The following is a 27,172-nucleotide window of genomic DNA, read 5'->3' on the forward strand; positions in this document are numbered from 1 at the left end:
CTATTTTTGGTAGAAGTGACAACTGCAGAATGTACTGTTCCACTGCACTAACCTCTTCCAAAGGCAATGGAGTGCCCATTATCACTCAACTGTACATATCAGAAGCCCAGCATTCACTAATACAGAAGCATGGCACTGTCTTAGAATACTTTTCTTTAAAAAAAAAGTTTGGAAGATATTTCTAAACTGTCCTCACTTCAATTATGGGAATTATATCAAGAAGAGCCACAGAGATGGAAAATATATTTATTGTAACCACATCTGAAAGCTGCAAGAGTTTGACTGTTAAACTACAAGTTTCTTTCCCCCACTGCCCACCCCCCAAGAAGTCAAGCTCATCTCATAGTTAACTTGAAAGCTACCAGTGTTATTGAAAGATTCATCAATGTTTAGACAAACTTCAAGAAAAATCCTAGTTAACCAAGTAGACAAGTGTATCTCCAATGTTGGTTGTCCGCCCATTCTCAGTCAGGCGGACTCGCTTTTCTGCCAGGTCTATGTGAAAGACAGCTTGGTCGAAAATAGGAGACTTCTCAGCATCTTCTTTTCCCAGGACAGGAACCCGGCGAGGGCCCAGGAGGGGGTCATCAAACCGCATGAGTCTCACTTTGGAGAGATCTGAGAAAAGTTTAAGAAAAGCATTTGTTACATGAGTACACGTATCACAGTAAGGCTGATGCAAGATACTTAAACAAGAGCCATTGGCTTTAACAGCACCAAGTAATGTTGGCTTGCTTAAATTGTACCTGGAATGTTGTTTACAACGTAACTATTCAAGCCAGTTGCTTCAAAGGTCACCGAAGCTCTTAATCACTCTTAATTAGAAGGCAAAGCGGGGTCAAGAATATATAGTTTAAAAGTGCTTACACTGAGACATGCCTTAGCATGATGAAATAAGCAAGGGAAGGAGGCAAATGCTGCTTCTTTTTGTTCCTCTCCTATTGGAGGTTAGATATTAAATAATATTATCATGACTCTTCTGACTTGGGTTTTTTTCCCCTGTATAATTTTTTATTTTCCTTATAAGGGTGGGATGAGGTTGGGACCATCTGGGATAGGGACACCTTCGGAGTGGGTGGATTTCAACGGATACATTACAAATCAATATTTATCATAGTAATTCTATATGTTATCTTCTAGTAATAGTTCCATATATCAGAAAAAAAATATAAACAGTTATAAAATTATAACTATACCGTTACACTAGAAAACCTAGCTATAGATAATACGAAGATCTCAGCTAAGCTCTCTTAGTTTCTAACTATGCTCAAATGATTGGTGGTGTTGTGTGCTCCCTCCTCAGCTCTTGCACCATTTGAATGTTGTCTTTTCTATGAGACTTTATCATGGTCTGCACGAAATTTAACTATGTTTAAAATGTATCAGATTCCCTATGAATCTGAGCATACAGGACTTTCCCAACGCTTGGTTATGGCTGCAGTAGGCACTAGACTTTAAAGCTCAGAATATATATTGTAGTATATATAACTACCATACTTACAGACACACACACCCTCTTGCGCTCTCTCCACATACATACACACACTCTCTAAGGAAAAGGGACTTCAGATGTTTTGGACTACAGCTGCCATGATCCCTGGCCATACTGGCTGGGCTTTCCAGGAGTTGAAGTCCAAAGCATCTGGGGGAACCAAAGACCCCCCCCTTCCCCCCCCCCATTTCGTCACAAGTAGATTCTCCTTCAGACATTCCTGATTGCCATGTCTTAATCCAATGGCATGAAACTTTCCCCTGATGAGCAAGTATAGCAAGGAGACATTTTAGAAGCATCTCTTTCAGGGGGAGATAAAGCTTCTGCAAGCTATAGGTAAGAAGCAGTTAACACAATGAAATGTTTAGATAGGAACTAGGAATTTGGAAGGAATGTCTAAACCGCTGGCAACAAAGGTGAGTACACCCCATTAATTAGACATTAAAGGCTGTGTGTTGTGTTATTTTATTTATTTATTTATTTATTTATACCCCGCCTATCTAGTCATTTCGACCACTCTAGGCGGCTTACAACATAAAGCATAACAAGTTCAAGAAAAATTTATAAAAATTAATTAATTAAATGATTGTTTAATTATTTAATTGTTATTATATTATTATATTATTTTGAGGGGACAGCACATTTACACTGTTATACAAACTATGTACTCACTGCTTTACATTGTAGCCAAGTGTCATTCTTCAGTGTTGTCACATGAAAAGATATATTAAAATATTTATGAAATGTGAGGGGGTGTACTCACTTCTGTGATATACTGTATATATTGGGGATGTGGGTGTTTATTTACAAAACCAGTTCTCCATCTTCTTCCAGCCATTTTCTTAATCTTGTTCCTGTCTTTCCTTCCTCCCTTTTAAACTAATATTTGCATAAAGAAGGGGAACGAAGAGTGCATTTTCAATCAATACAGCTGGCATGCTATTGTGACGGACAGGAAGATTATGGGAAGTTTTGCATTCCCAAGGAGCTAGAATGTGTTTCAATAAAAACAAAACAGCAAGAGTTGTCTCTGTTTTGTTGTCAAATACAATTACTTCTTCCCAAAAAGTCCTCTCTAAAAGTTCAAACGATTTCTCAGCAAGAACTGCTAAGTGGAAATTTCCTAATGAGCCAGCTATTTTAGCCTGCCAAAGTTGCTGCTCTTTTACCACTAGCTTTTATCAGGCAATCTTTTCAAGTGCCTGCCTAACAGTGACATCTTCTGGAAGCGGCCCTTTAAAAGTATTACTGATTTAGTCTCAATTGCCTTTTTATTCACTTCAAACAATCAGGTTGTGGATCTATTGTAATTGCCTGCTCAAGACTGAAATATATTCTACTTTGGGTTTGGGTTTATTTTCAGGGGGTAGGTGGGGATGGTGGGGGTTGGTCTTTTGCTTTGCAAAACAAGTTACACTATATATTTCCTCCCCTCAGCTTTTTTGTCATAACACAGCTTCCCACTGTAATATAAAATTTGACTCTTTCCCCAAGATCAAAACACACAAGCTGTTGAAGTGATGAGGAAAATAAATTATTTTTCCTCCTTGGAAAGTTTAGGCGGAGACACCATTCTCCTGCCTGGCTCACAACTGCTGGAATCAGCAAAGCCACCAAGCAAACTGGAAATAATAATAATAATAATAATAATAATAATAATAATAATAATAATAATAATAATAATAATAATAATAATAATAATAATAATAATAATAATAATAATAATAATAATTTATTGTCATTGTAAGTATATACACAGTATACCCATACAACGAAATTCACAGACACCCAGAGACCAGACACATGCACACACATAAAATTCCCCAAACACTCCCCACCCACTAAAAAATCCCCCACTAAAAATACGAACATCTACACCGTAGGCCAAGTAACACAGTCCAACTAATTATTCACTACTGGTGGTCTTTAAGGTCATTATTAATTATAGCTCTGGGATAAAAACTATTGAGAAAACGTGTGGTCCGAATCTTAATTGTTCTATATCTTCTGCCAGATGGTAACAGTTCAAAAAAGTTATAAGCAGGATGGGAAGAGTCTCTCAGGATGCTGTGTGACTTCCTTAGGCAGCGGGATGTGAAGATGTCATCCAGGGTTGGTAGCTAGAGCCTGATGATATTCTGGGCAATTTTAATGGTTCTCTGTAGAGCTTTTTTGTCTGCTACAGAGCTACTCCCAAACCATGCCAGAATGCCATAGGTTAGGACACTCTCAATGGTGCTACGATAGTAGGACAGAAGTAAATGCTGAGATAAATTTAACTTGCAGAGCATTCTCAGGAAATACAGCCTCTTCTGTGCCTTCTTCATTAGCATGTTGGCATTTATAGTCCATGAGAGGTCCTCTGAGATGTAAGTACCCAGAAATTTAAAACTACCAACTCTCTCCACTTCCTCACCGTTTATGTACAGTGGTAAATGTACATTTCTCTTCCTCCTAAAATCAATTATGAGTTCTTTAGTTTTTTTGATGTTAAGTGTGAGATGATTTTCTTTACACCAAAGTATCAACCTTTGTACTTCCTTTCTATAAGCAGACTCATTGTTCTTATTTATGAGCCCCACCACTGTCGTATCATCTGCAAATTTAATAATTGCATTGGTGTTATACAGTAGGGTGCAATCATGTGTGTACAGGGAATAGAGGAAGGGACTTAGCACACAGCCCTGGGGAGCTCCTGTACTTAGTACCAGGGTAGAAGAATTGTGAGATCCCATCCTTACTGACTGTGGCCTATCTGTCAGAAAATCCTTTATCCACATGCAGATCTCCTGAGGTAATCCCAGGTTGATCATTTTAAAAAACAACCTATTTGGTAGAATGGTATTAAAAGCAGAGCTATAATCCACAAACAACAGCCTCGCATAAGTTCCCTGTTGTTCTAAGTGGCTCAATACAGTATGGAGTACAATGGACACAGCATCATCAGTAGATCTATTTCTCCTGTATGCAAATTGCCATGGATCCAAAGAAGGTGGAAGACTAGCCTTAATGTAATCCAGCACCAATCTCTCAAAACATTTCATAATAACAGATGTTAAAGCTACTGGTCTATAATCATTGAGAGATACCACAGCTGACTGCTTGGGGACTGGCACTATAATAGATGTCTTCAGGCAAGTGGGGACAGAACACTGCAACAAGGATAGCTTGAAAATATCTGTAAAAACTCCAGCTAATTCTGCAGCACAGCCCCTAACAACTCGTCCCATGATTCCATCTGGTCCAGCTGCCTTTCGAACGTTAATATTCTGGAAAGCGCGTCTCACATCTGAAATCTGCAGTACTAGTGGTTGTCTGTCGATGGTAGATTCTAGTGATGTATTATAGACAGTAGGTGCTGGAATAATGGTTGTTCCTGTTTCCACCTCAAAAAATTAGCTTTGCTTTTAAAAAGAGGGGATGCTGCCAAGCCTGTTCATCACAGCGGCTTGTGCTACTGAGGCTCCATGCCTCACTTACTTTAACTGGATAGCTGCAGAATAAGACGATTAACAACTGGTTAATGATGAGGAAATCAAAGCGCTCCTTAATCTGGGGACTGGTGTGAAAACATAAATGGACTACTATACTAGATAGCAGGTCATTCATAGTTAGCAATTAGTTTTGCTAGGGAAATGGATGGACTAGAGAATTTGAGAGGCTGTAAGGAGTAGAATGCACTGCTGTTACTTGTCTAGTTCCTTCCCCTTTACATTTCTAGGGCTGGATATCTGGAGCAGTTCAAGCTGGCTTAGGGGCTACCAAATTATGAGCAGTACAACATGAATAATTATATCTTAACTGCATGCACAAACACACACAGAGAGTCACACACAAACACACAGAGTCACACACATAAGAAATTGCATTCTAGACCAGCCTAAAGGCACCACCTAGTCCTACATTCTGTTCACACAACAGCAAATCAGTTGAATGACGGGGAGCTGACTCATAAGACAGAATGCCAACTGCACCCTCTGGCCCAAATCCTGTTGGGCAAGGTTTGCCTGTGCAATGGAAATGGTACCAGCAGCAGATTGCCAAGGATAAAAGACTCTCAATTTTGAGGAGCCCATAATTTTGTCCCACTGAATGCTAACCATGAGCACTCCAAAATGAGAAGTCTAAATTAGCAGCAAATTGCTGCTGATAAAGATGACACCATCCTGTGGAGCAAGCACAGCTGAGCAACAGGATTTTGTCTCACATTTGCCAGCACCTGACATACAGAGAAATACTTCTGACACTGGCCATTATATACTGTACAACCATTCCTTCTAGCAGCCACTGACAGCCTTACAGTGCAAACAGAGAAAAGTGACAAAGCAATCTAAAGACCAGAGAAGCTAAGAGATTCCTGCCCACACACAGGCTTGGAAGCACTGTGGATCTTCAAAAAAAAATACAAACTTGTTCTACAACAGTCTATGATTGGAAGTCAGATTTCAACCTGATGAGAAGTAATTTGTTAAAGCTAGTTTAAATTCTGTATTGCAGGGTAGAGAAAAATACTTTTTACAGCCACTGAAGCTATCAGATCTGCCTTTCTATGAGACGAAGTGCATTTGCTTTAATGCCTTTATGCCGCCAATCATTAGTGCCCGGGAACCCTAAGTGCTTTCAGAGACATGGAGCTGATATGCACCGCATGTAACACTGCATAGTCAGAAATTTAAGACTTCAAAAATAATGCTGTTCATGCATCAGGAAAGCATGGGGTGAGTTGGGGAAGGACTCCTGGGACTCCTAATGGATTAATGTATCCCTCATGTTTAGGTTGTAGGATCAGGTCTGGCATAAGCAGGTGGGAACTAGTAATGGTGGCAAATTTCAGATCTTCAGTTTCAAACCATTAGCTGAGTTCAACTTCCTCCCCCCACGCCCCCGTGAAATTCACTTACAAGAAAAAAAAGGCTTGGCAATTTGAATTACAGTGGTGCCTCGCTTAACGATTACCTCGTTAAATGATGAATCCACTTGACGATGAGGTTTTTGCAATTGCTTTTGCAATCGCAAAATGATGTTTTAATGGGAAAAATTCGCTTAACGATGATGGGTTTCCTGCTTCGAGAACCGATTTTTTGCTAAACGATGATTTTAAAACAGCTGATCGGTGGCTCTCAAAATGGCCACCCGCTGTGCAAAATGGCTCCCCGCTGTGTTTAGGACGGATTCCTTGCTTAACAGGTGCCGGAAAATGGCCGCCCTATGGAGGATCTTCACTGGACTATTAGGCATTTAGCCCATTGGAACGCATTAACCTGTTTTTAATGCGTTTCAATGGTTTTTTTCCCCCGCTTGACAATGATTTCGCTCTACAGCTATTTCGCTGGAATGGATTAACGTCGTCAAGCGAGATACCACTGTATATATTTTGTGTCATTTGTAGGCCACCTTTCTCCTGTTGAGGAGACTCCAGGCCACTCACAATAAAACAAGTAAAATTTAAAACACAATAAATTACACATTAAAAAGCAATTAACCTATAATAATAATTTTAAAACACATTCAATAATGTTTAAAAATATTAAAAATTCAAAAAGCAAACGTCCTTAGCTAAAAACCAGCATCCAGGGGCTCAGTTATTGTTTTTAAAAGCCTGCCTGTAGAGGCTATGGCTCCAGCCCTATCTTATAAGGCTTGGCATACTACCAGGCTTGATACCAGGCCTTCTTGGCAGTGGCTCCCAGTCTCTGGAACAAGCTCCCCCCTGAGATTCGTCTGGCCCCCTCGCTGGGCATTTTCAAAAACCAACTCAAGACCTGGTTATATAGACAGGTCTTCCCTCCGAGCACTATGTAACTTCCTCTTTTTCTCTATCTTTATCTACTTCGTTTTGTGTAAATGCTGTAAATTGTTATTTGTTTTTATTCTGCATTTTGTGAGCCGCCCAGAGTAGACTATGTCTAAATGGGCGGCATATAAGCTCAATAAATAAATAAATAAATAAATAAATAAATACCAGTGCTCTAGGCCTGCAACGCCCAAACCTTGTTTTGGACTTCAGCTCCTGAAACTCTTGGCCACTGGCCATCCTGGCTCTTTCGAAGTTCAAAATGTCTGAAGCTTGAAGACTACGGACTTGGGCCTTAATGGAGGCCTTGGTGTCAGACAACAGAACCCTTCCTATTACAACTGATATTCTGAAGTTAGTTTTAGGGGAAACAAATAGGATACTAGAGGTGAGGAAGGGCCAGGGCCAGGCTGCAATCTTGATGATGCAGCTGAGAGCATGATAGGATCTGGTTCCTCAAATCCACTCTGAAACAATACGATACATTTTCCAGTACATCAGACATTGGTTCGCTCAGGCCATCCTGAACTACCATTATTAGTAACCAAGAGACACAGTGGAATATATAACGCCTAATGTATTGGAAAATGTATCGTATTGTTTCAAAGTTTTGTATTAATATTGTTGCCGCTGTTCCTATTGCTGTGTGCTATTTTTTATTTTCTTGTACAGTATTTCTCCAGTGCTTGAAGAAGAAGAAGGAGGAGGAGGAGGAGGAGGAGAAGAAGGGGCAGCAAACAAATCAAGGAAATGAATACTTCGCCAACATGTTAAGTCACTACAAAGGTGAGCCACCAGACAAGACTGCTTTGCTCCCGATATCATACTGCTCTTTCTGTGGAGAGATCATTCTTATTAGGCACATGCATGAGAACCTTTGTGATGCCTATGTGTGTGTCTGTGCACAGTTGTAGGTTCTAGGAAAAAAAGTGCTGTCCGTATATCCCTGGTATACTTTTCAAACAAGATCTATGTCATAAAAGCCTCAAGTGTGGAAAACATACAACTCTCAGAATCCCACAGCCAGCATGGGCAGGTATCAACAGTTCCTTAATAAATTACAAAGTATTTATTCCCTTGATTTGTTTGCTGTTCTTTTACTGAAACACAGAAGAAATACATGGTCAGTAGCTATGCTGGGTGGAGAATTCTTGGAATTGTAATCCGTAAAATAACTTTTCCAAGCTCTGCAAGAACTTTGTGTAGAAATCACTCCAGTGAACAGTTATTTTGGTAGCATCTGATAATGCTAGGGTGATAAAAATTTGTGAAGTGTGCTCTACAGAATTAATGTGCCAGGACAGGAACAACAAAAACCAAGGACATGCTCCTCTCTGTGTTCTTCTATTTATTAATTATAAGGAGACACCAAAAAGCAAGGAAATGCTTTTCTTTCATTATATGCACTAACTAGACAGGCCACCTAGTATGACAGCTAACATCTACTGGGCTGAAATACAAATCTGAAACTGAGCTTGAATGTTACCCTTGATTCCTCTGTCCATCTTCATCAAGCGTCTGATTACTGCATCTCGACCATCTCCTTCCCTGATCTCAATTTTTGTAGAAAAGTGGCCATTTGCTGGTTGAGGATTCACCAGAAAGACAGACACACTAGGCTGTAGGAAAATAAAAAGAAACACACCAAAATCAAATTTTAAAATGTAATTGCCGAACTGAACACAGAGTTTACAAACTCATGGCCATCTACTCCCAGTGTGGCTCACTTCCATGCATACAAAAAGACAAGGAGATAATGTCCTTGATACTCAGATATATGTATTTGTTGAGTTCTAATCCATCTTTCCTCTGAGAAGCAGAAGGGGAGACTTAATAGTTCTCCTACACTTGGTTATTGTCATGAAAATCTCATAAAGAAAGTTATGTGAGGTCAGGAAGGAGGAATGTTCAGCCCTTTAGATTTTGTTGGCTCCCTTCTATTGGCCACAGCCAGAAAAGCCAAGGGTATTGGATGATAGGAGGTTTTGCCCAATAATATCTAGATGACAAACCCTCTCCCTCCTAGGGTTGTGTCCTCCCTCTTCGCTGCTAAAAGATGTTGACCAGCCCTAGTGAGCTTTGTAGCCCAACAGAACTTTGAATTTTGGTCTCCTTGGTCTAGCCTGTCTAATCACCATACTGGCTGTGACATGTTACCATTTTCTCCCTGTAAACATCTACATGACACTGTGAGTTTTTCCCCATTTTGTTTTGTTTTTGTTTTCACAATTTGACAACTACTCAAAAAGCACTGTGCCAAAATGGTCTCTCTCTCACACAAAATCATAAATATACTGCATAGCCCATTTGTGAGACAAGGTGGACCCATCTTCTGAAGCAGCAACACTTTTATTGATAATACACACACCCAGCAACATTCTAGGATCCCCTTGCAGGATATAGATGACCATGCAAAAATACACCATTACACATGTTAATATAACCTCAAAATCAGGTCCCAGAGTACCCTCTCCAGCATTGCACCAAGAAACTGAACCCTGGGATGGGCTGTGATAATAAAGGCCAAGTCTGAAGGGACATCAGAAATGGGCTGCAACCAGATGTCAATAAAAGAGACCACAACCTCCTCTTTTTTCTAAACACAGAGGGCATGTCTACCATGTACCCGTTGCACTTTGGCAAGGGCATTCCTTCAGTTCCTGCAGAATTGCTACTCTTCCACTCGCATGGGAGGGAGGGAGAGAAAAAGCATCATACAAGCAATGCTGCAGAGAGAACAAAATCCAGCTTGCCAGTATCGACTGTGGCTGGAGCACAGAAACATTTTGTGCCCACCCACCCATAACCAGTCCCCTCCAACATGCAGACTTCTTTCTGCCCCTTTCTCCTACCGCATACTCCCATAATGGGAATGACACACTCTTATCATCCTCTTCCACATCAAGAAATGGAAAGGAGGCAAGGGAAGGGGAGGAAGAGATTAAGATCCTGAGATAGGCCTGACCAGAGAAAGTCTGAGTCAGTTCTCAGTGGACCTAAATACAGTCTATGGAGAAGCTTAACAGGCTACAATCTGAGACGTGACAGACAAGGAGGAGAAGGGCTGATGTTAACCAGAGACCAAGGACCCCCATTACATTCATAAGTGAGATACCACCTTGTGCAAGTGAAAGACTTCCCCTGAGTCAGGAAATAACAAGGCAAAGCACCTAGAGAAGACAAGGCTTCTGGAGAAGCAAAAGAAGAAAGCAATTCAGACTCACGAACTTACTTCTACTCGGAATGTGCAGAAGGGTTTTCCAGGACAGCAATCTTCTCTAATCTTCTCATCTCCTTCCGAAGCAAACTTCAAATCGATATGTTCCAGCTTTAGAAATTGAGAAGGGAAATTCCCGACAATGTTAGTCATAGAGAGGGAGCAACAGAATAGTTGGGACAGGTGAATGTCAAATAAACCATTAAACTTGGTTGGAAGCAAATCTTCCTTGTTGCAGCCATGAGGATTCTGATTAGTGTTAATTGACTGTGTTCAAAACAATCCATTCCACCGACTCCATGGGCTTCAATATTTTTCCATGCAGCTGCCCACCGTTCTGGCCTACAAGCAGCTACTGTTCCCTCTGAATAACAGATTCTGAATGCATGCTTCACTAAAACAACAAGGTTATCTTTTAACCTTAGAAAGGCAGCAAGCTAAATGGAGCCACCACAGGAAACACAATGAAGTATTTAAAAAAAACACAACAGTCTAAAAACACGCAATGGTACACACTCCTTGTGGAAGGCCAATGGCACTTATTATAGAAATCCAATTCTGAGTTAGAATATTTTGAGAACATTTCAGACATTCAGAGTATATCACAGAGGATGCAACTCTCACAGCTCAGATGAGTAACAGTCCCCAACATGACACACACACACACACACACACACACATTTTGGAGCTAATTCTTGAGTGTGTAACTCCTGAAAGCTTTAACATAAAAAAAAACCTGAAATGCATGTGAACAAAACCTAAGTCAAGAAAAGACACACAAAAGAGATGAAGGCAACGCGGTTCCTTTACTCTTTTCCACCATGTTCAATAAACTATTTCTGATTCTTAAGAAATGCTCACCTCCAAGGAATTTGTCAAGTAAACGATGTTCTCTCTAAGCACAGCCTGTTCATCAAACTCCAGCTCCAGATCAAGAACACGTGACCCTTTCTTCTCCAAATTTTCCTGTGATGCCAAAAGTAAGAAACAACATGTTTTAATTTAAGTCATTACTATAAAAATTGAATAGTAAGGCTGAGCCAGCTTTAGGCCAGCACTTCAGGTGTGCAAAAATATTTTAAAATACACATTTTATTATGAATATCTTACTGTTTTTCACTATTTGAGAGATCCGCAGGTTCCTTCTTGTTGGATTTTTATTTTAGGTGCCCCCATTCTGCAAACCTAAGCCTCAGACTGAAGAGGCTTCCCCACAGCCAACAAATGGGAACCAAGCCACAAGTGGAACTATTAAGATTTATAGAAAGAATGACATGCACCCTTTGGAGAAATGTAGTACATTTTACCTCCATGAACTTTTTAAAAGCTTACTGTATTTAGAAGAAACAAACTATAATTTCATTTCTCCATTACATCAAGATATCTATCAGGATTAAGCTTGAGCGTCAAATCACATGATCACCTTTTAACCCAGAAGACAAAAATGCTATGTGCAGCCAGAACCTTTGAAAAGCGACCATTAAAATGGCCCATCACTCTTCAAGGGATATTGGAGCGGGGGTTCCCTAGCCACTTAAGGTCATTTGGACTGTTATGTTTATACGCTTTCCCCCTGGAAACTGGAAGTGTCTGAAAATGATAGCTGCAGGGCCCAGCTGGTGTGGCCCCTGATCTGTGAAGGTACCCAAACCTGTTTGACATTTCGAGGCTTTCGTCATCTCTGAAGACTGAATACATGCACTGTGGACCTTCTCTCTTGTTTTAACCCAAAGAACAGATCAACATCATGAAGTTCATGAGCTGAGTCAAAACATTTATACTGGTTCTTACACTGCACTCCCCTTTTCTTTTAACCTGGTCATAAGATGAAGATTGGGGACCACAGGCAGACACATATGGATACAGTACACGTCTACCTTCAACGCAGTAAAGAAAGATCTGCACTGATGAAGGAATTCCCCAAACAAGCAGTCTGCAAGAAGTCATCAATCAGGCAAGATCTGCAGGCACCTTCCATTGCAAAGCCTCTCCTTCTGAGTTAAGTCCCCTTCACTCTCTAGACATGCTTCCCACAGAGCAACAAACCCACTCAAAACCAAAGAGAAGATATCACCTTTGTTATCTGATGCCTCCTCTATATGCGAGAATGCTTTACTGGTAGTTTACATCTCTTTGCAAGACAGCAGATTCCTTTTCTGTTACACTAAAGTCTTTGACCTAACAGGACTAACAAATAGCTCAGTGAATTTCAATTGAGCTTGGCAACTCTGAGTGCCAAGGAATTGAAGATTCATATCTCTGTGGCTTCTGTGCCGTTGCCTCCTTCCTTCAATTCACCATGCACATGGAGTGGCAATCTGATGAGCATTTGGGACGTACAAGAAGACTGGGAAGCAACAAAGGACTCCAAGGGAAATGCGATGAATAAACATCATGGAAGCATCATTAAAAGAGTGTATCGCTTACAAAGTTCTAGGAAGGCAGAGGAGGAAGAAGAGTTGTTCCATTTCCTAGAATCAGGTTCCTGCTTCATCAAGAATGCAGCATATGCTCCTTACTGCCACAAATGCGTTTGGCAGGGGATGGGTGGCAGCGGCAGTGATGCAGCTGAACCGTAACAGTGCTCTGAGACTCTATGACTTTGGCTTAAGAAAGCAAACACTGACACTAAGATTAAGTAACAGCTGTCTTTTCCTTCTGTCACTCTACAAGCTTTGCAGAAAAATATACGGCTGAATTAAGAAGAGTCAAAACTTGCTGTTTGGGATTTATACGGTGTGACAGAACTTACTGGTGGTTCCTTAAACAAACAAATCACCCTGTCCTAATGTGGCCAAAACAACTGCCTTCTTACTTAGTTTTTGAACTGCCCAGTGCATTTGCCTTCTCTGTCTTCTCTTCTCTTCCTCCCCTGCACAGCAGCAGTGGGCATCCAGGACTGATTTCTGATCTCCTCAAAGCAGCCCAGGTTACATCCCCATTGAAAATGTCTGCATGCTTTTTTAAAAAAAAACTGAATTTTTTCAAATCTGGAAGTGATTGGAAGTTCATTCCAATTAAACTGAATCCACAATGAGCCTCCTTTATATAAAACAAAGCCTTTTATCTTCCTTCAAAGGAGAAGTGATCGCCAAAAGGTTCTGTCCTCAACAGCCCTGCTCAGCTCTTGCAAACTCAAGCCTGTGGCTTCCTTTATGGAGTCAACCCATCTCATACAGTGGGGTCTTGACTTAAGAACGGCTCGAGTTAAGAACATTTTGACTTAAGAACCACTCTCATAGGAAAATATTGACTTGACTTAAGTACTTAGATTTGAGTTAAGAACTGAAAAAAAACCATGTGGGAGGCAGGGAAAGTGCAAAATTTAAACTTTCAGTTAACTGTTGGCCAGTGAAAAGGGTGCCTGTCTGCTTCCTCACTCCTCCCAGCGTTTAGAGAGTGGATTGGGAGACAGTCTTCGGACTGCCTGGTACTGCCTGGACTGTATTTTCCCTGCCTTCCCTGAACCTTTCTTGACCTAAGAAAAAAAGAAACAAAATATCCCCCTCTAGTGGTCGAAGGCGGAATAGCAGCTTCCCATTAGTTTCTATGGACGGAAAAGAGCAGATACGGATCAAATGGTTCTCAATGCATTCCTATGGGAAATGCAGATTTGACCTGAGAACTTTTTGACTTGAGAACTGCCTTCCAATACGGATTAAGTTCTCAAGTCAAGACCCACTGTATTTGGTCTTCTTCCTTCCCTGCTGCCTTCAGCTTTTCTTAGCATTATTGCTTTTCCAGAGAATCCTGCCTTCTAATTATGTGCCCAAAGAAGGACAGCTTCAGTTTTGTCATTCTTGCCGCCAGAGATTGTTTGGGCTTGATTTGCTCTAGGACCCACTTGTTTATCTTTTTGATGGTCCAGAGGATCTGCAAAGCTTCTCTCTCCAACACCATTTTTCAAAGTAATCATTTCCCCCCCCCCCCCCGTCAGCTTTCTTTACTGTCCACCTTTCAGACTCATACACAGATTTTTAAGTATGGGCCTTTTATCATCTGCTGAACGATTTACACATTTTCTAACCTTAAGGCATCTATGTTTTTTATCCCTACCAGTCTGCAGTTTTACAGATATTAACTTATATATTTTGGAATTTTGATTCCTAATGTGAGAGGAGAGACTCCATGACTGAAGGATTGATTTCTTGAATATATGTTTGACATGGTATAATACTTTTATTCCACCAGCTTCTTCTTAGTGTCACTGAGAAATAAAGCTTTGTTGAAGTGTAGCTGCCACTAATACTTGAGGCAAAGCCTCTCTACATAAATTAAAACTATGGAAGGTTGCCAGATAGCTCAGTAGTTTAGGCATCTGGCTGTGGAGCCAAAGGTCGGGAGATCAATTCCCCACTGTGCCTCCCTGACACGGGCTCGACCCGAGGAGCCATAGGGTCCTTTCCAGCCCTGCAGTTCTGAAATAAAACTTTTGCCATATATGCGGCTTTATAGTTATTTTTGCTCATTTCTTATTTAAATGAGAACTTATTTTATTTTCATTCATTTTAGAAGTTATATATTTAGGCACAAATTTAAATTTTCTAAAAAGGGCTATATATACACTTTCATTCGTTGTTTTCCTCGTCTTCTTAGTTTTTTCTGTATATCTTGGTTCAAGTTTCGTTCCTGTTTTGTTCTTTAGCTAAAATCTAAATGTACTTAACTAACTTATGCTGGAAAGGAGAAGTTACTGATGTGCTTTTTTGAAGAATGAAAAAGATAAAACAGGCACACTTCCATCATTTCTTCCTGAAATTCAACATTGTGCTCCTTCTCTCTCAAGAAAGAATTGACTGTGATCTTTTTCAACCCGTATTATGGATAATGGAAGCACTCGATAACAGTGAGAACAGTGAAGTTGCTTTTTTCAATCCATGCAAACACATTAAAGACAGTGAAATCGTCATCATGATTTCCTCTTTCGGTTCAAATTCTCAGGGGCCACACATAACATTAACACATAATACTTTACAAGTATTAACTTGTTCAAATTTAAAGCATGTTGGGAGTACAAGGAAGTGGGTTCAACTGAGAAATGAGTGAAAAAATCAAGTGATAATGAATGTTTAATGGAGGACATTGACCTAGTACCAGCAATAGGTCTTGAACTGCATAAATATTCTCAGACATTGCTAGTTCTAGACCTATGCACGGTCAATGAAAGAAAGCATATTAATGACAAGATACCCAGAAGTACGATCACAAAACCTCCAAATTGCAATTCAGAACTCAACATGAAAGCCCACCTAGATTCTGCAATTATTACATTCCTCATTCCCTGTTTCTGCAGGAAGAATAAATAAATGACATTATCTCCTTCCCTCTAGGATTGAAGACATTTCACACATTAGGATTCTTTCAGTTCTTCACGCCACTTTGCCTGAAAGATTTGGATAATTTCTAGGGTGTTCTTTTTTAGACGTTAGAATGAAGTCTGCAAATGCAATGGGATTTATATATGATTTCCTAAAGAGCAACAATAAGTTTTAGAAAGGCTGACCTTGATCATAGCAACAAAAGGCATAACCCTTTTCATGTATTTCTTCAGCTCTGCTAAGGAACTGAGTTCACTGGCAATTATTTTGTTGTCTGGCAGGTCTCCTCCATTGGCCTGTAACAAAGCAGATACAAGTTCCAATTATATTATATGGCAGTTTGGGTTTGAGAGGTAAGTCCATGCATCCCCCAGTTTAACTTGTTCGACAAATTAGTTTGACACATCTCTGCCTAAAACTTTGCCTTCTTACTTGTCTCTAAATGCATACATAAAATGGCATTAAATGCCTTTTTTTCTCCAGAACTCGTTATATTTTGATTCTTCGTAAGTGCTGCTTATTATAAACTTTTTTTCAAATGGATAAAGAAATCCATGCAGATAGGCTCAATTTTTATTTTATAAAGCCCATCTTTCTCTGTGTAGCTACATTCTAAACATCATGCTCTGCCCTAAACCGTTTAAGGAACAGCTACTTGCTCAGGCTCTCAGAAACAGTAATTGGACAACCCAAACATAGCTCAGCGTTATCATCATGGTTTGCACAAAGCTCAATAAACCTTTTGGCTGTTGCTGGCTGCCAGGCATTACAAGAACAGGAGAGGGAAGGATCCAGGTTCATCTCAGACTTTTCTTGTTACATGCTCTCAAGTTGTCTTCAACTTACAGCAACCCAATTAATGATCTCCAAAATGCCCTGTCCTCAACAGCCCTGCCCAGCTTTTGCAACCTCAAACCTGTGGCTTCCTTTAGGAAGCCAATCTGCCTTGTATTTGCCCTTCCTCTTTTCCTGCTGCCTTCCACTTTTTCCAGTATTATTGTCTTTTCCAGAGAATCCTGCCTTATGATGAGCCAAAAGTAAGACAGCCTCAGTTTCAACATTTTTGCCTCTATAGTTCAGGCTTGATTTGATCTGGGACCCACTTGTTCCTCTTCCTGGTGGTCCAGGGTGGAGCAAAGTTCCCCTTCAGCACCATGTTTCAAACAAATCAGTCCCATCTCGGATTGGGCTTTGCTATGTTAGTGGTGCATCACCGAGAAGTGAATTCTGTTTCTCACACTGTTCTTTAAGTGTACATTTCAATTTAACTCCCCTTGCTAGAAATCCCAAAGTGGATGGAAAATGACTGTTCATTTGTTTCTAGTCCTCTTTCCAATCTTAATTGATGGAAATGAGCACCAAATTACAAAGAAATGCTTGTTCCCAATTAAAAGGAAATTAATTTAACAAAATTCCTGCAAGTGATAACTCACTTGCTTGGCTCTTCCACTTGAGCGGTGCTATTGTTCCTGTGCCACAACAGTTAAAGGATCACTTCCAACAGCTCAAAGACTCTGGGACTGCTCCTTTTAAATTTCTTTGCATTGTGTTAGTTACAAGGAAGAACCTCCTATTGGGCACCAGTACATTTCCTACAAAGCCAAAGAATTATCATACCCATTGAAGACTAGAGGAGAAGGTAAAGGTATCTGCCTAATAAGGAAGCTGTACAGATCTGACAAGAGCCAGTAATTCTGCAGCCCAGCCGATACTGAAGTAAACAGCTTACTAAGCTTCGAATGCACAAAAGATTAATAACAAACTCAGACTGTCCTCTGTTTCTAAATGTCACTAGAAATGAGATCATACAGCAAACTTAATAATGCACCCAAAAGGACATAATCATCAAACACTGAAAGATCTGCACAGCTTTATTAAAAATACAGGAAACACATATTTTTCCCCTTTGAGTCGATGAACCTGATGCCAAGCTGGTTTTATTTCTGATGGGGAAGGAGACAGAAGGGATGAGAGGACAAGCAAGGAAAGAATAATAGAACAAAAGGAAGTGGTGGTAGGATAGCTGGCATTCTTGCTTTCTTCTCACCACCTATAGTGATATAGTGTTAGTTCATACTATTGCTTGTGATATTGCACTGGTTTTAATGGAGCTCTTACTTGCACGTAAGCCCACTGTGCAGATCCTCTGATTCAAAAGAAGGACATGAGCATGCCGTGTGATTACCTGATAATGCTTGCGCAGAACCGACAATGTGGTGTGCTGCCATGGTGGGTAGCTCTTGGCCACATATATGGTACAGTGAGACGGCTTCTGAGGCACCTCCTTACTGCCCTTCTAGAAAACATTAAAGGAAAATGTCTCTGAGTCAAGTGCATAAACCTTGAAAGCATGTGATGGCAGGAGGAGATGCCAGGACTCACCTTCCCTTTTCCTGGTGCCCTGTAGTTTCTAAGACGCAGACGGAGATCATGGGCCACCTCAGTGAGGTACTGGGACGAGCGGAGGAGCACTTCATCCACAGGGCCAGGCACTGGCCAGGAAGCTTTCATGATGGAGTGAGGCTTCAAGTTGGAGTTGACAACAAAAACAGTGATTATGGGAGAAGAAAATCCTCTACATCTCCTGTTCCCCAGGCCAGTATCTTATTGAGCTTTCACTGATGGAAAGGTCCGCAAGGCAAAGCAACACTATCAGGACAACTGCTGCCCCTGAGCAAGGGGGAGCTCCGTAAAGATGATGATGATGATGATGATGATGATGATGATGATGATGATCATCATCATCATCATCATCATCATCATCATCATCATCATCATCATGTGCTGCCAAGTCAGTTCTGACTTATGGCAACCCTTTTCAGGGTTTTCCAGGTGGCGAATGCTACTTCAAAGTGTTTTGCCCTTCGCTTCTTCTGCAAACATGAAGGACTATGCAGCTTGCCTAAGGCTATGAAGGCTGGCTCTGTTCATAACAGGTACTGTGGGGAATTGAACTCCCAACAGCCAGAGAACCGCTGAGCTATCCAGCCAGAAAATCCACCCTCTATTTGCACAATGGCAACATTTAACATAAGCACTGTGACCCGGTGTTGCTAAGCTGATGGGACCCTCCCACTCACTGGAAACGTAAGAGGATCTTCGCTCAAATCTCTGCAACAGACAAGGCCTCCTCCAGAAAAACACAGGAAAATCAACAGTACCTTGCCCAACAATGTCCAGATATATTCACACACATGAGGGCAGATCGGAGCTAACAGAAGTGTCTGTGATTCAATAAACTGGAGCACCAGGTCCCTGTGCATGCCTTCTATTGCCAGTTCACGGTACTTGTCTTTTGCTGCCTGAAAGAGAGCCAGCATAAGCATCGTTAAGGACATTGCAACTGTCATAGAAAAGCACTGCATAAAAGACATTTTCCTTGCTTTGATCTGTCCTTAAAACATAAACTACTTATAAGCCTATAACGGATTATTAAAAGGGCCAATTTTAAAAAAAAATTTAAAACCCAACTGGGATTGGAATCAAATGAAATTCTGCCAGTTGGACATTATATAGCTTCACATTATTACACCTCTTAAAAAAGACATCTATCGGCATGGACATAAAAGTCAAGGATAACTGTAACTGTATATTAGGCGCCATCATTCTGAATGGTCCACATAAAAGGCTACCATTAAGTTAGTAAGAAGAAAAGGCAATAAATGTGATCTATTATTATGCACATGGTTCAACCAGCGGAACCATCCTTATGAAAGGCAGCTGGGAAAAGAAGTTAGAGCAATTGATTCCCCAGCAAAAACACGCGGCGGCTGTGTGAGAGCTACTGACACCTTATGGACCATTGCAGAAAACATTCTGCTTCTTAATGGCCAGGGGAATAATTTTCTGCTCCGACCATATTCGAGGAAAAGAAAAGATTTGTGAAAGAGAAAGGCAGAGAGCAAGAAAGTATTTTTCTTTAATTATTTTTCTGCAATTATTCACGGCCAACCAATGGTTGTTAACTAGAGGCTTGTGCTTTCAGACTACAAATCCCAGAATACCTCAGGCAGCTGCTAGGCATAAACAGAAATCTGCACACCTCTTGCTGTAACTCCCTGATAGTCAAAACTGTGTCTTCCAGAAGGGTAATCTCAACAGAGCACTGACCGTAGACAAATTAATCTATTTATTTCTTCCTATTTATCAGCAGGGACGTGGTGGCGCTGCGGGCTAAACCGCAGAAGCCTGTGCTGCAGGGTCAGAAGACCAAGCAGTCGTAAGATCAAATCCACGTGATGGAGTGAGCTCCCGTTGCTTTGTCCCAGCTCCCGCCAACCTAGCGGTTCAAAAGCATGCAAATACAAGTAGATAAACAGGGACCACTTCGGTGGGAAAGTAACAGCGTTCCGTGTCTAAGTCGCACTGGCCATGTGACCACGGAAGATTGTCTTCAGACAAACGCTAGCTCTATGGCTTGGAAACAGGGATGAGCACCGCCCCCTAGAGTCGAACACAACTGGACAAAAATTGTCAAGGGGAACCTTTACCTTTACCTTTATTTATCAAGTCTATGCTTGTTGATATAATGAAAGCAGGGAAACTATTATGAAATGAGCCACAGTTCAATGATGAATTATGTGTAAGGTTAAAGATCAATCCCCAACACATCATGGTTGAAGGATGTAAAGCAGCAGAGGAACAGAGGAAGAACATTCTTCACTTGGCAGGGCACAAGATTTTAGAGCATTCTTCTCACTCTAACTGATTCATTACTAGTCAAGGCATGATAAGGCAACTACTGATGTATTTGTCTATGTCTTGCTATCTCTCCATCCCAGGCACCGGGTATATGAAGTTCAATGAGAAGTGCAAAGTTGTTTGATTGTCTGCTCTTTCAATACTAGTAGTTTTACTCTACTGTTGTTGCATGGTTTTAAGTGTTTCCTAAGTTACCTTACTAGTCTATGGAGTAAATGCCCAAACTGAATTTCTGAAAGCTTGTGCTCTGGAGAGCTGGCAGCCTACCTGAAATTCAAAGAAGCCAGTTTTAAGAGCTTCCTTAAACATCATCTTCTCGTAATTTTCATCCGTTTTCATTATTCCTGCATTGATTTCACTGGATAAGATTAAGGAGAGGGAAAAAATCTAGATCAGGGAGAAATATCACAATACAAGCATCTGTGAGGAAACTGAATTGTGCACAGGGAATTGTAGAAGTCTAAAATTCTTCTGGCTTCTTTTTCTGAAGGAAAAAATCCAGGAAGGTAAGCTTTTTCCAGATACCTGGCAAAGACCTTATCATTGAAGGTGGTGGCAGGCCCACTTCTCAGGCTGTCCCAGTTAGCAAGCATCTCCTTCACCCACTCCACCCACGTGTACAGGCGGAGGACACCGGCATCTGCCATGGCTTCCACAAAGTTGGCATCTTCAACTGTATCACCTGCATCAGCCAGCGCCAGTCGCATGCCTAGAAGGAAAACAAATCTACAACATTGAAAGCTATAGCAACTCTGTTCCCAGCAAAATGAGCACATGGCATGCTTACAATGACAACAAATGCAAGTACATTGACGTCTTCATGCATTGCCCTGGGTATAAATATGAAGCTCCAGAAAGGCAACTGGGCCCTCCCCTAACTTGGAGGAAAGAAAAACCAAAAGGATTCGCCATATTTTCCCATGAGGCCTCTGGTCTTTAGTTTTAGGTCCCCTGCTTCAATATGCTCTACAACCCTTCCATATGCAATCCAAAGAGGCTCATCAGCTGGGATTCTCAAAGAAGTTGTTGATTATCCAAACACATGCCTACACGCTCCATTTCAAAATGAATACTTAAGTAGGTATGTTTCAGTACAGCCTGATTCAATTTGTATCCAAATTGTTATTTTACAGATCTGGACTGCACTGCTTGGAGCTGGCCCGAAGGTCGGCTGGACTGATTACTTCTTGGTTCATGTTGGGAGGACTGCAGACATGGAGAACAAATGGCTATGTCCTGTGATGGCAGGTGCTGCACAGTGCCATCAATCTGTTGAACATGGCAAAGCTTTACAGGGAGGAAAAGCTCCTACCCGCTTCCTCCCCCACTCACCCACCCCAACACAGAGCCATGTGTTCTATTCCTCGCTCAGTTCTCACTTATCCATGAATCTACCCAACATCAGCCAACAGCAGGCATTCAGAAATAGAAGAACATTAAAAATATTAGCAGAAGGGAGGAAAACAGGCCCTTGTGCTCTTTTGACCTATCCAATCAAAGCCTGCACAAAAGAGTTGTCATTAATCTCACAGTCATATACAAATTCAATGCAAAGTGTGATTAAGACTTAAAAGAAAAAAAAAGAAAAAAATAATTCTAAAAGGAAGCCCGTCTAGTAGGCAATGTAGCACCTGCTTTTTGCCTTGCTCAGATGAAAAATGATTGCTCAGCAAAGTGGGTGGCAATATATGCAGGCTGGTGGGGTTGGTCTGAGCCTTCCTCAGAGATTCAGGGACTTGAATTTCCAGGGAGGTCCTGCTCTTTGCTGGGGCTTCAGCTGTAAGTCTCCTTCTACCCTGGCACTTTCTTCTTTTGCTCCATTTCCCTCAACTGCAATTGGCTACAAGTCCCCCCCCCCAAAAAAAAATCCAGCGTTTTTTAACCCTCCAAAATGCCAACACAAATTAAATTAATTTGTAGGGGCATGCAAAGTGACCTGAGGATAACTTGCAGGTTCTTAGACCCACCTTGCTGCTTCATCTGAAAATGCTTAAATATTACTAGAGAATTAGTGCAGGGAAATCGCCCCAGAGGGAGACCACAGCTGCGATACAAGGACGTCTGCAAGCGAGATCTGAAGGCCTTAGGAATAGACCTCAACAGATGGGAAACCCTGACATCTGAGCGTTCAGCCTGGAGGCAGGCACTGCATCGCGGGCTCTCCCAATTTGAAGCGACCCTTGCCCAGCAGGCCGAGGCAAAGAGGAAGTCACTAAAGCAGCAAAACCAGGGAGCTGGACAGGGGACAGATTGGATTTGTCTTCAGTGTGGAAGGGATTGTCACTCTCGAATTGGCCTCCTCAGCCACACTAGAAGCTGTTCCAAGTCCTCCATACAGAGCACGCTACCATAGTCTTTCGAGACTGAAGGATGCCTAATAAAATACTAGATACTTTACCACTGAGTTTGTCAGATTCTGACTCAAGGTAACTTTAATGGCTTAGGTCAGTGGTTCTTAACCTTGGTTACTCAGGTGTTTCTGAACTGCAACTCCCAGAAACCCCAGCCAGCACAGCTGATGGCGAAAGCTTCTGGGAGTTGCAGTCCAAAAACACCTGAGTAAGCCAAGGTTAAGAACCACTGGTTTAGGTTCTGGCTGTGGAGCCAGAGGTTGGAAATTTGTTCCCCCGCTGTGCATCCTTGAAAAAAGGGCTGGAAGGGATGATCCATAGGATCCTTTCCAGCTCTCCAGTTCTAAAATAATTTTATTTCTAAAATTATTATGCCTTCTTACCATCAGCAGAAAACTTCTGCACAGCTGTACTCAACGTGAGAAAGTTGCCTGTAGATTTAGACATCTGTAGTAAAAGAAGAATTGGTGAGAGACAAGTAAGCAAAGTTACAGAATGGTCAACCCCCTTGAGTTAAACTCCTCGCTCATAGAAAGATGCATTGTGATCAGTGCTGAGTTCTAGCCATCATGGATGCAAAAGGCTACTGCTTGACATCCACGGCTGACATCAAAACTATGGTCTGATTTCTGTGTGGGTGAACATCTCATGTACCACATGTGGGAGAGCAGCAGAACAAAAAACAGAAGAGGTTGTGCTCCCTGAGCACTTCCTACATTACGCAGACCCCATGAAAGCTTTTGAAAGACAGATTGTATCATTCAAGGAGAAATGTCAGCTAAAGGTCCTTTACAGCATGAGGTTCTGAAAAAAATTCATTATGAATTTTTTGTCCGTCAAAATCCCTACAGGCATTTTTTTAGCTCCTGCCAAGCAAAGACAAAGTAACTTCAAGGTAAATAATGCTTTTTTAAAATGATAAAAAAAATAGATTTAAGCATGAAAGAGAAAGCCAAGAAATGTGAATTCTTGGACAGACTCCACAGTTTCTCCTTGGACTGACCTGACTATAGGAAAGCAAGCAGGAACCTATTGAATAAATATATTGAGAACACTGTGTAGATGCCTGATAACTAAAAAACTTCTCCAACAGAAATAGAACTTGTTCTATTGGTCTTTTACATCATAACTGTGCCATACTGGCCAAACAAAATTATGTACCTTCTCTGAATTCAGGAGGAGATGCCCATTTGATCTCACTGCTCGAGGCCACTTTCCCCTGCATTGGAAAACCAGAAAAACTCAGTATTCATTCTCATGGATTTCTTGACAAAACACCAATGATTAGTAAGGTAGGAGTGCACTTTTCAGGCAGCTTGCTCACATGGGTAGCCCCAGCAGTGTGGCTGTACTCTTCAAGATAACAAGAGATAAAACACAAGTACTTTATCTCTGCTAAAATATCACTATGTAGCAAGACCAAAAACTCAATTACAATATACATCAACATCAACGGAATACAACCTCAACAGAACCAATGGAAGATGAGAGCCAAATCAGGAAGTTGGCAGGACAGGTGAACTCAAGAGGTGTGATCCCATAAAAGTACTTAGATCACAACAATCTTACCCTACGCCACATCTTTGGAGCTTCACTGAAGCCTTCTACTAGTGCAATAGAAATTCCACCATTGGCTTGAAAGTTTAGCCTTCCCCATCCCCATAAACTCTAAGAGTTCTCATTACTAGAAATCTTGGCCCCCAACCTTTTAAAGGAATATAGCAAGGGTGGGGACGTTTCAGGCTTTCAGCTTTTGATGAACTCCTACTTCCATCATGCCTCTCCACTATCATTATCTCCACTATCTACTAGCTGAAGCTCATAGGTATCCAAGTGCAAGAGCATATAAATTAAATAAATAAACAAACAAACAAACAAACAAACAAACATCTGAGGGCCAACTGATGGAAGTGGAAAGGACAGTTTGCATTCACACCAATAGGCTCCTTCTGCACCTGTGCAGACATCTTTGGAACATTCCAGAGCTTGACAAGCCCATTTGTCCATACCCTCTCCATTGTGCATGCTCCCTACCTTACTCATCCTCAGTTTCCCCAGTCTGCCACTGATAAAAGTGTCCGCATGGTGGACCAAGAGAGGATTAGCTGGTTGTGTGAATTCACAGAAGACTACACAAAGGATTACAGTTATAGATCCTTTTTCTTCATGGTCTCCATGAATCACACACACAGAGTGTCACTTTCTCCTTGTGGAATTGCAGGAAGGGAGAGTCATGTCTAAGAGTGCATGGTTGGTTCACTTCTACTCGTCAATATTCTTGTCATGGAGAAAAATGTCTTATAAATCAAGACTCTGAGATGTGTTATTGTCATTGGCTCAAGCGGTGGCTTCATGGGCTGGTTAATCACTAACGTTAGTGTTCTCTGTGACATCAGGGTAGACAATTCTTCAACCCTTTCAAAAACTTTTAAAGGGTTGGATTTGTAAAGAACTGTGATGTAGGAGATCCTGGAAGTTGGTGTTCTACTGTTGCTGACAAATAAACTTTTTGTGACAAATGTGACAAGTCCCTTTGCTCTAGTTGCAGCAAGAAACACAAGACAGTGCGCCAAACGGGATCAGTAGCACTGGTCCATTGACTAAGCATAGATCACAAATTTCTTCCATTTGTATTTGTAACAACACCTAGTGGATGGTTTCTTTAATTCTAGTAAAATTCCTTTCAGCACTGGTGAATTCTCAAGGCTGCCAATTTCATCTGTGCAACATCTGGGTAATGAATCGACCCTCAGCTTAGCGTTATTAAGTCTGGCGTTACTGGCAGCTAATTGATGTCTGATACCATTAGTCTCAGTGTCACAAACCAGGTTTGATGTGGCCACCATAGAGCAATGAGAATAGCGTTACTCTTTCCTTGGCAAAATTTTATCATTACCCTGCATAGAATAGGGACTGGTGGGTAAGCCTATGCTAGCATCCCTAACCACCTGATTATAAATGTATCACCAAGAGAGCCATGCTTACGACCATGAGCAATAATTGTTGCATTTCTTGTTGACTTTCATCACAAACAAATCAAGCATGGGATGATCCCCATGTCTGCAAATGTTCTCAAACATGATTAGGGACAGTTCCCATTTGGGAATTCCGTCAGCTTAGATGATCGGCCATCTGGTTGTCTTCTCCCACCATACGTGCAGATATAGATAGGGTGTGCATTTGAACACACGACTCCCATAGTTGGATAGAGACGTGACATTGGCGGTGTTCCTCACTGTTTATGTACTGTACTACATCATTGTGTTGTTGTCTGTAGCCACTTGTATTACTCTACTGCTGATTATTGTTCTGAAGGCTTTGAAGGCTTTTATGACAGCCAACATCTCCAGCTTGTTTACATAAAGTTTATTTTGTGTTTTGGACCATAGGGCATGGATTTAAGAGTCTGCTTACAGTCTATTGAGTTATCTGGCTCCATTCTGGAGACTCACTGATGGCAGAAGAAGCTCCAAGCTCCTGAGATTTTTTTTCCTCAGACACCAACCGCAAGCAAACCAGGTCTTCATGTTCTTTATTTTGAGGACAGCATCATGGTGGCAACATGCTGGAGACTCATGGTCCTTATTCTTCTCCAATTTCTGTTTGATCTTTGCTTTCTTTACCTAGCTATACCCTGAATCAGTAAACATCTTCCTCTGTTTGGTTGCTGACACTGAGGTTGATTTCGTGGTCAATGGCCTGTCCTTGATTTTGGTAGTTAATACTACCAATTTATTTGGGGGTTGGATTTGTTTATGTCATTTCTGACTGAATGGCTTCCATCAAGACCTGTCTGGGTGGTATTTTGCAATTTGAAAACAATGCTGTTATTTGCTTTTCAATATGGTCTCTCGACCACAAGTAAAACTTTGGACCCCCCTACCAGTTTTTGATGGCTACTTTGGTGAATTTTTAGCAAATCTGGCAGTTCTGAGTCTGATGCCCCTCACCAAAATACTAAAGGTACTTAGAATGTGAGGAGTATTTCATTACTGTAATTTGCTTATTTCTTCAACAGCCCCACAGAGGCCATAAAAAGCAGGAAGGCCTTGACAGGAAGAACACAAATAACTTTTTTTGGGGGGGGGGGGAGAATAATGATGAACAACTCACAAGATGAGAAACAGATCAACAGGCAAGAATTATAAAGGAGAGGTAGGTATATTCAGAATAAAGTTATGTCCAAACAAAAAGGCTCCAAAAGTTCTTAAGGTGTTTCCTCAGTGTCAGCTGAAAGGGAACTGAAGATTCAGAGCAGGGTAGGGAGCATGAGCTGTGAAGAAGGTATGGACTAATGGT

At 41.2% G+C, this 27,172-nt stretch overlaps 1 protein-coding gene across 1 annotated transcript in view; it reads right to left on the reverse strand.

The window, feature by feature from the left end:
• Positions 1 to 232: 232 nt before the first annotated feature.
• Positions 233 to 27,172, reverse strand: part of LARS1 (leucyl-tRNA synthetase 1) — a 63,547-nt gene continuing 36,607 nt past the window's right edge. The window contains exons 21-32 of the mRNA XM_020806469.3: positions 24,035 to 24,092; positions 23,257 to 23,320; positions 21,048 to 21,231; positions 20,790 to 20,880; positions 18,983 to 19,123; positions 18,204 to 18,344; positions 18,007 to 18,117; positions 16,007 to 16,117; positions 11,365 to 11,469; positions 10,519 to 10,614; positions 8,773 to 8,905; positions 233 to 618 (exon numbers count right to left, since the gene is read on the reverse strand). Of these exons, the coding sequence (XP_020662128.3) occupies positions 413 to 618; positions 8,773 to 8,905; positions 10,519 to 10,614; positions 11,365 to 11,469; positions 16,007 to 16,117; positions 18,007 to 18,117; positions 18,204 to 18,344; positions 18,983 to 19,123; positions 20,790 to 20,880; positions 21,048 to 21,231; positions 23,257 to 23,320; positions 24,035 to 24,092 (1,441 nt within the window). The 3' untranslated portion in view covers positions 233 to 412. The remainder of the gene's footprint in view (positions 619 to 8,772; positions 8,906 to 10,518; positions 10,615 to 11,364; positions 11,470 to 16,006; positions 16,118 to 18,006; positions 18,118 to 18,203; positions 18,345 to 18,982; positions 19,124 to 20,789; positions 20,881 to 21,047; positions 21,232 to 23,256; positions 23,321 to 24,034; positions 24,093 to 27,172) is intronic.

This window comes from Pogona vitticeps, chromosome 2 (assembly GCF_051106095.1).
Source record: "Pogona vitticeps strain Pit_001003342236 chromosome 2, PviZW2.1, whole genome shotgun sequence".
NCBI lineage: Eukaryota > Metazoa > Chordata > Lepidosauria > Squamata > Agamidae > Pogona > Pogona vitticeps.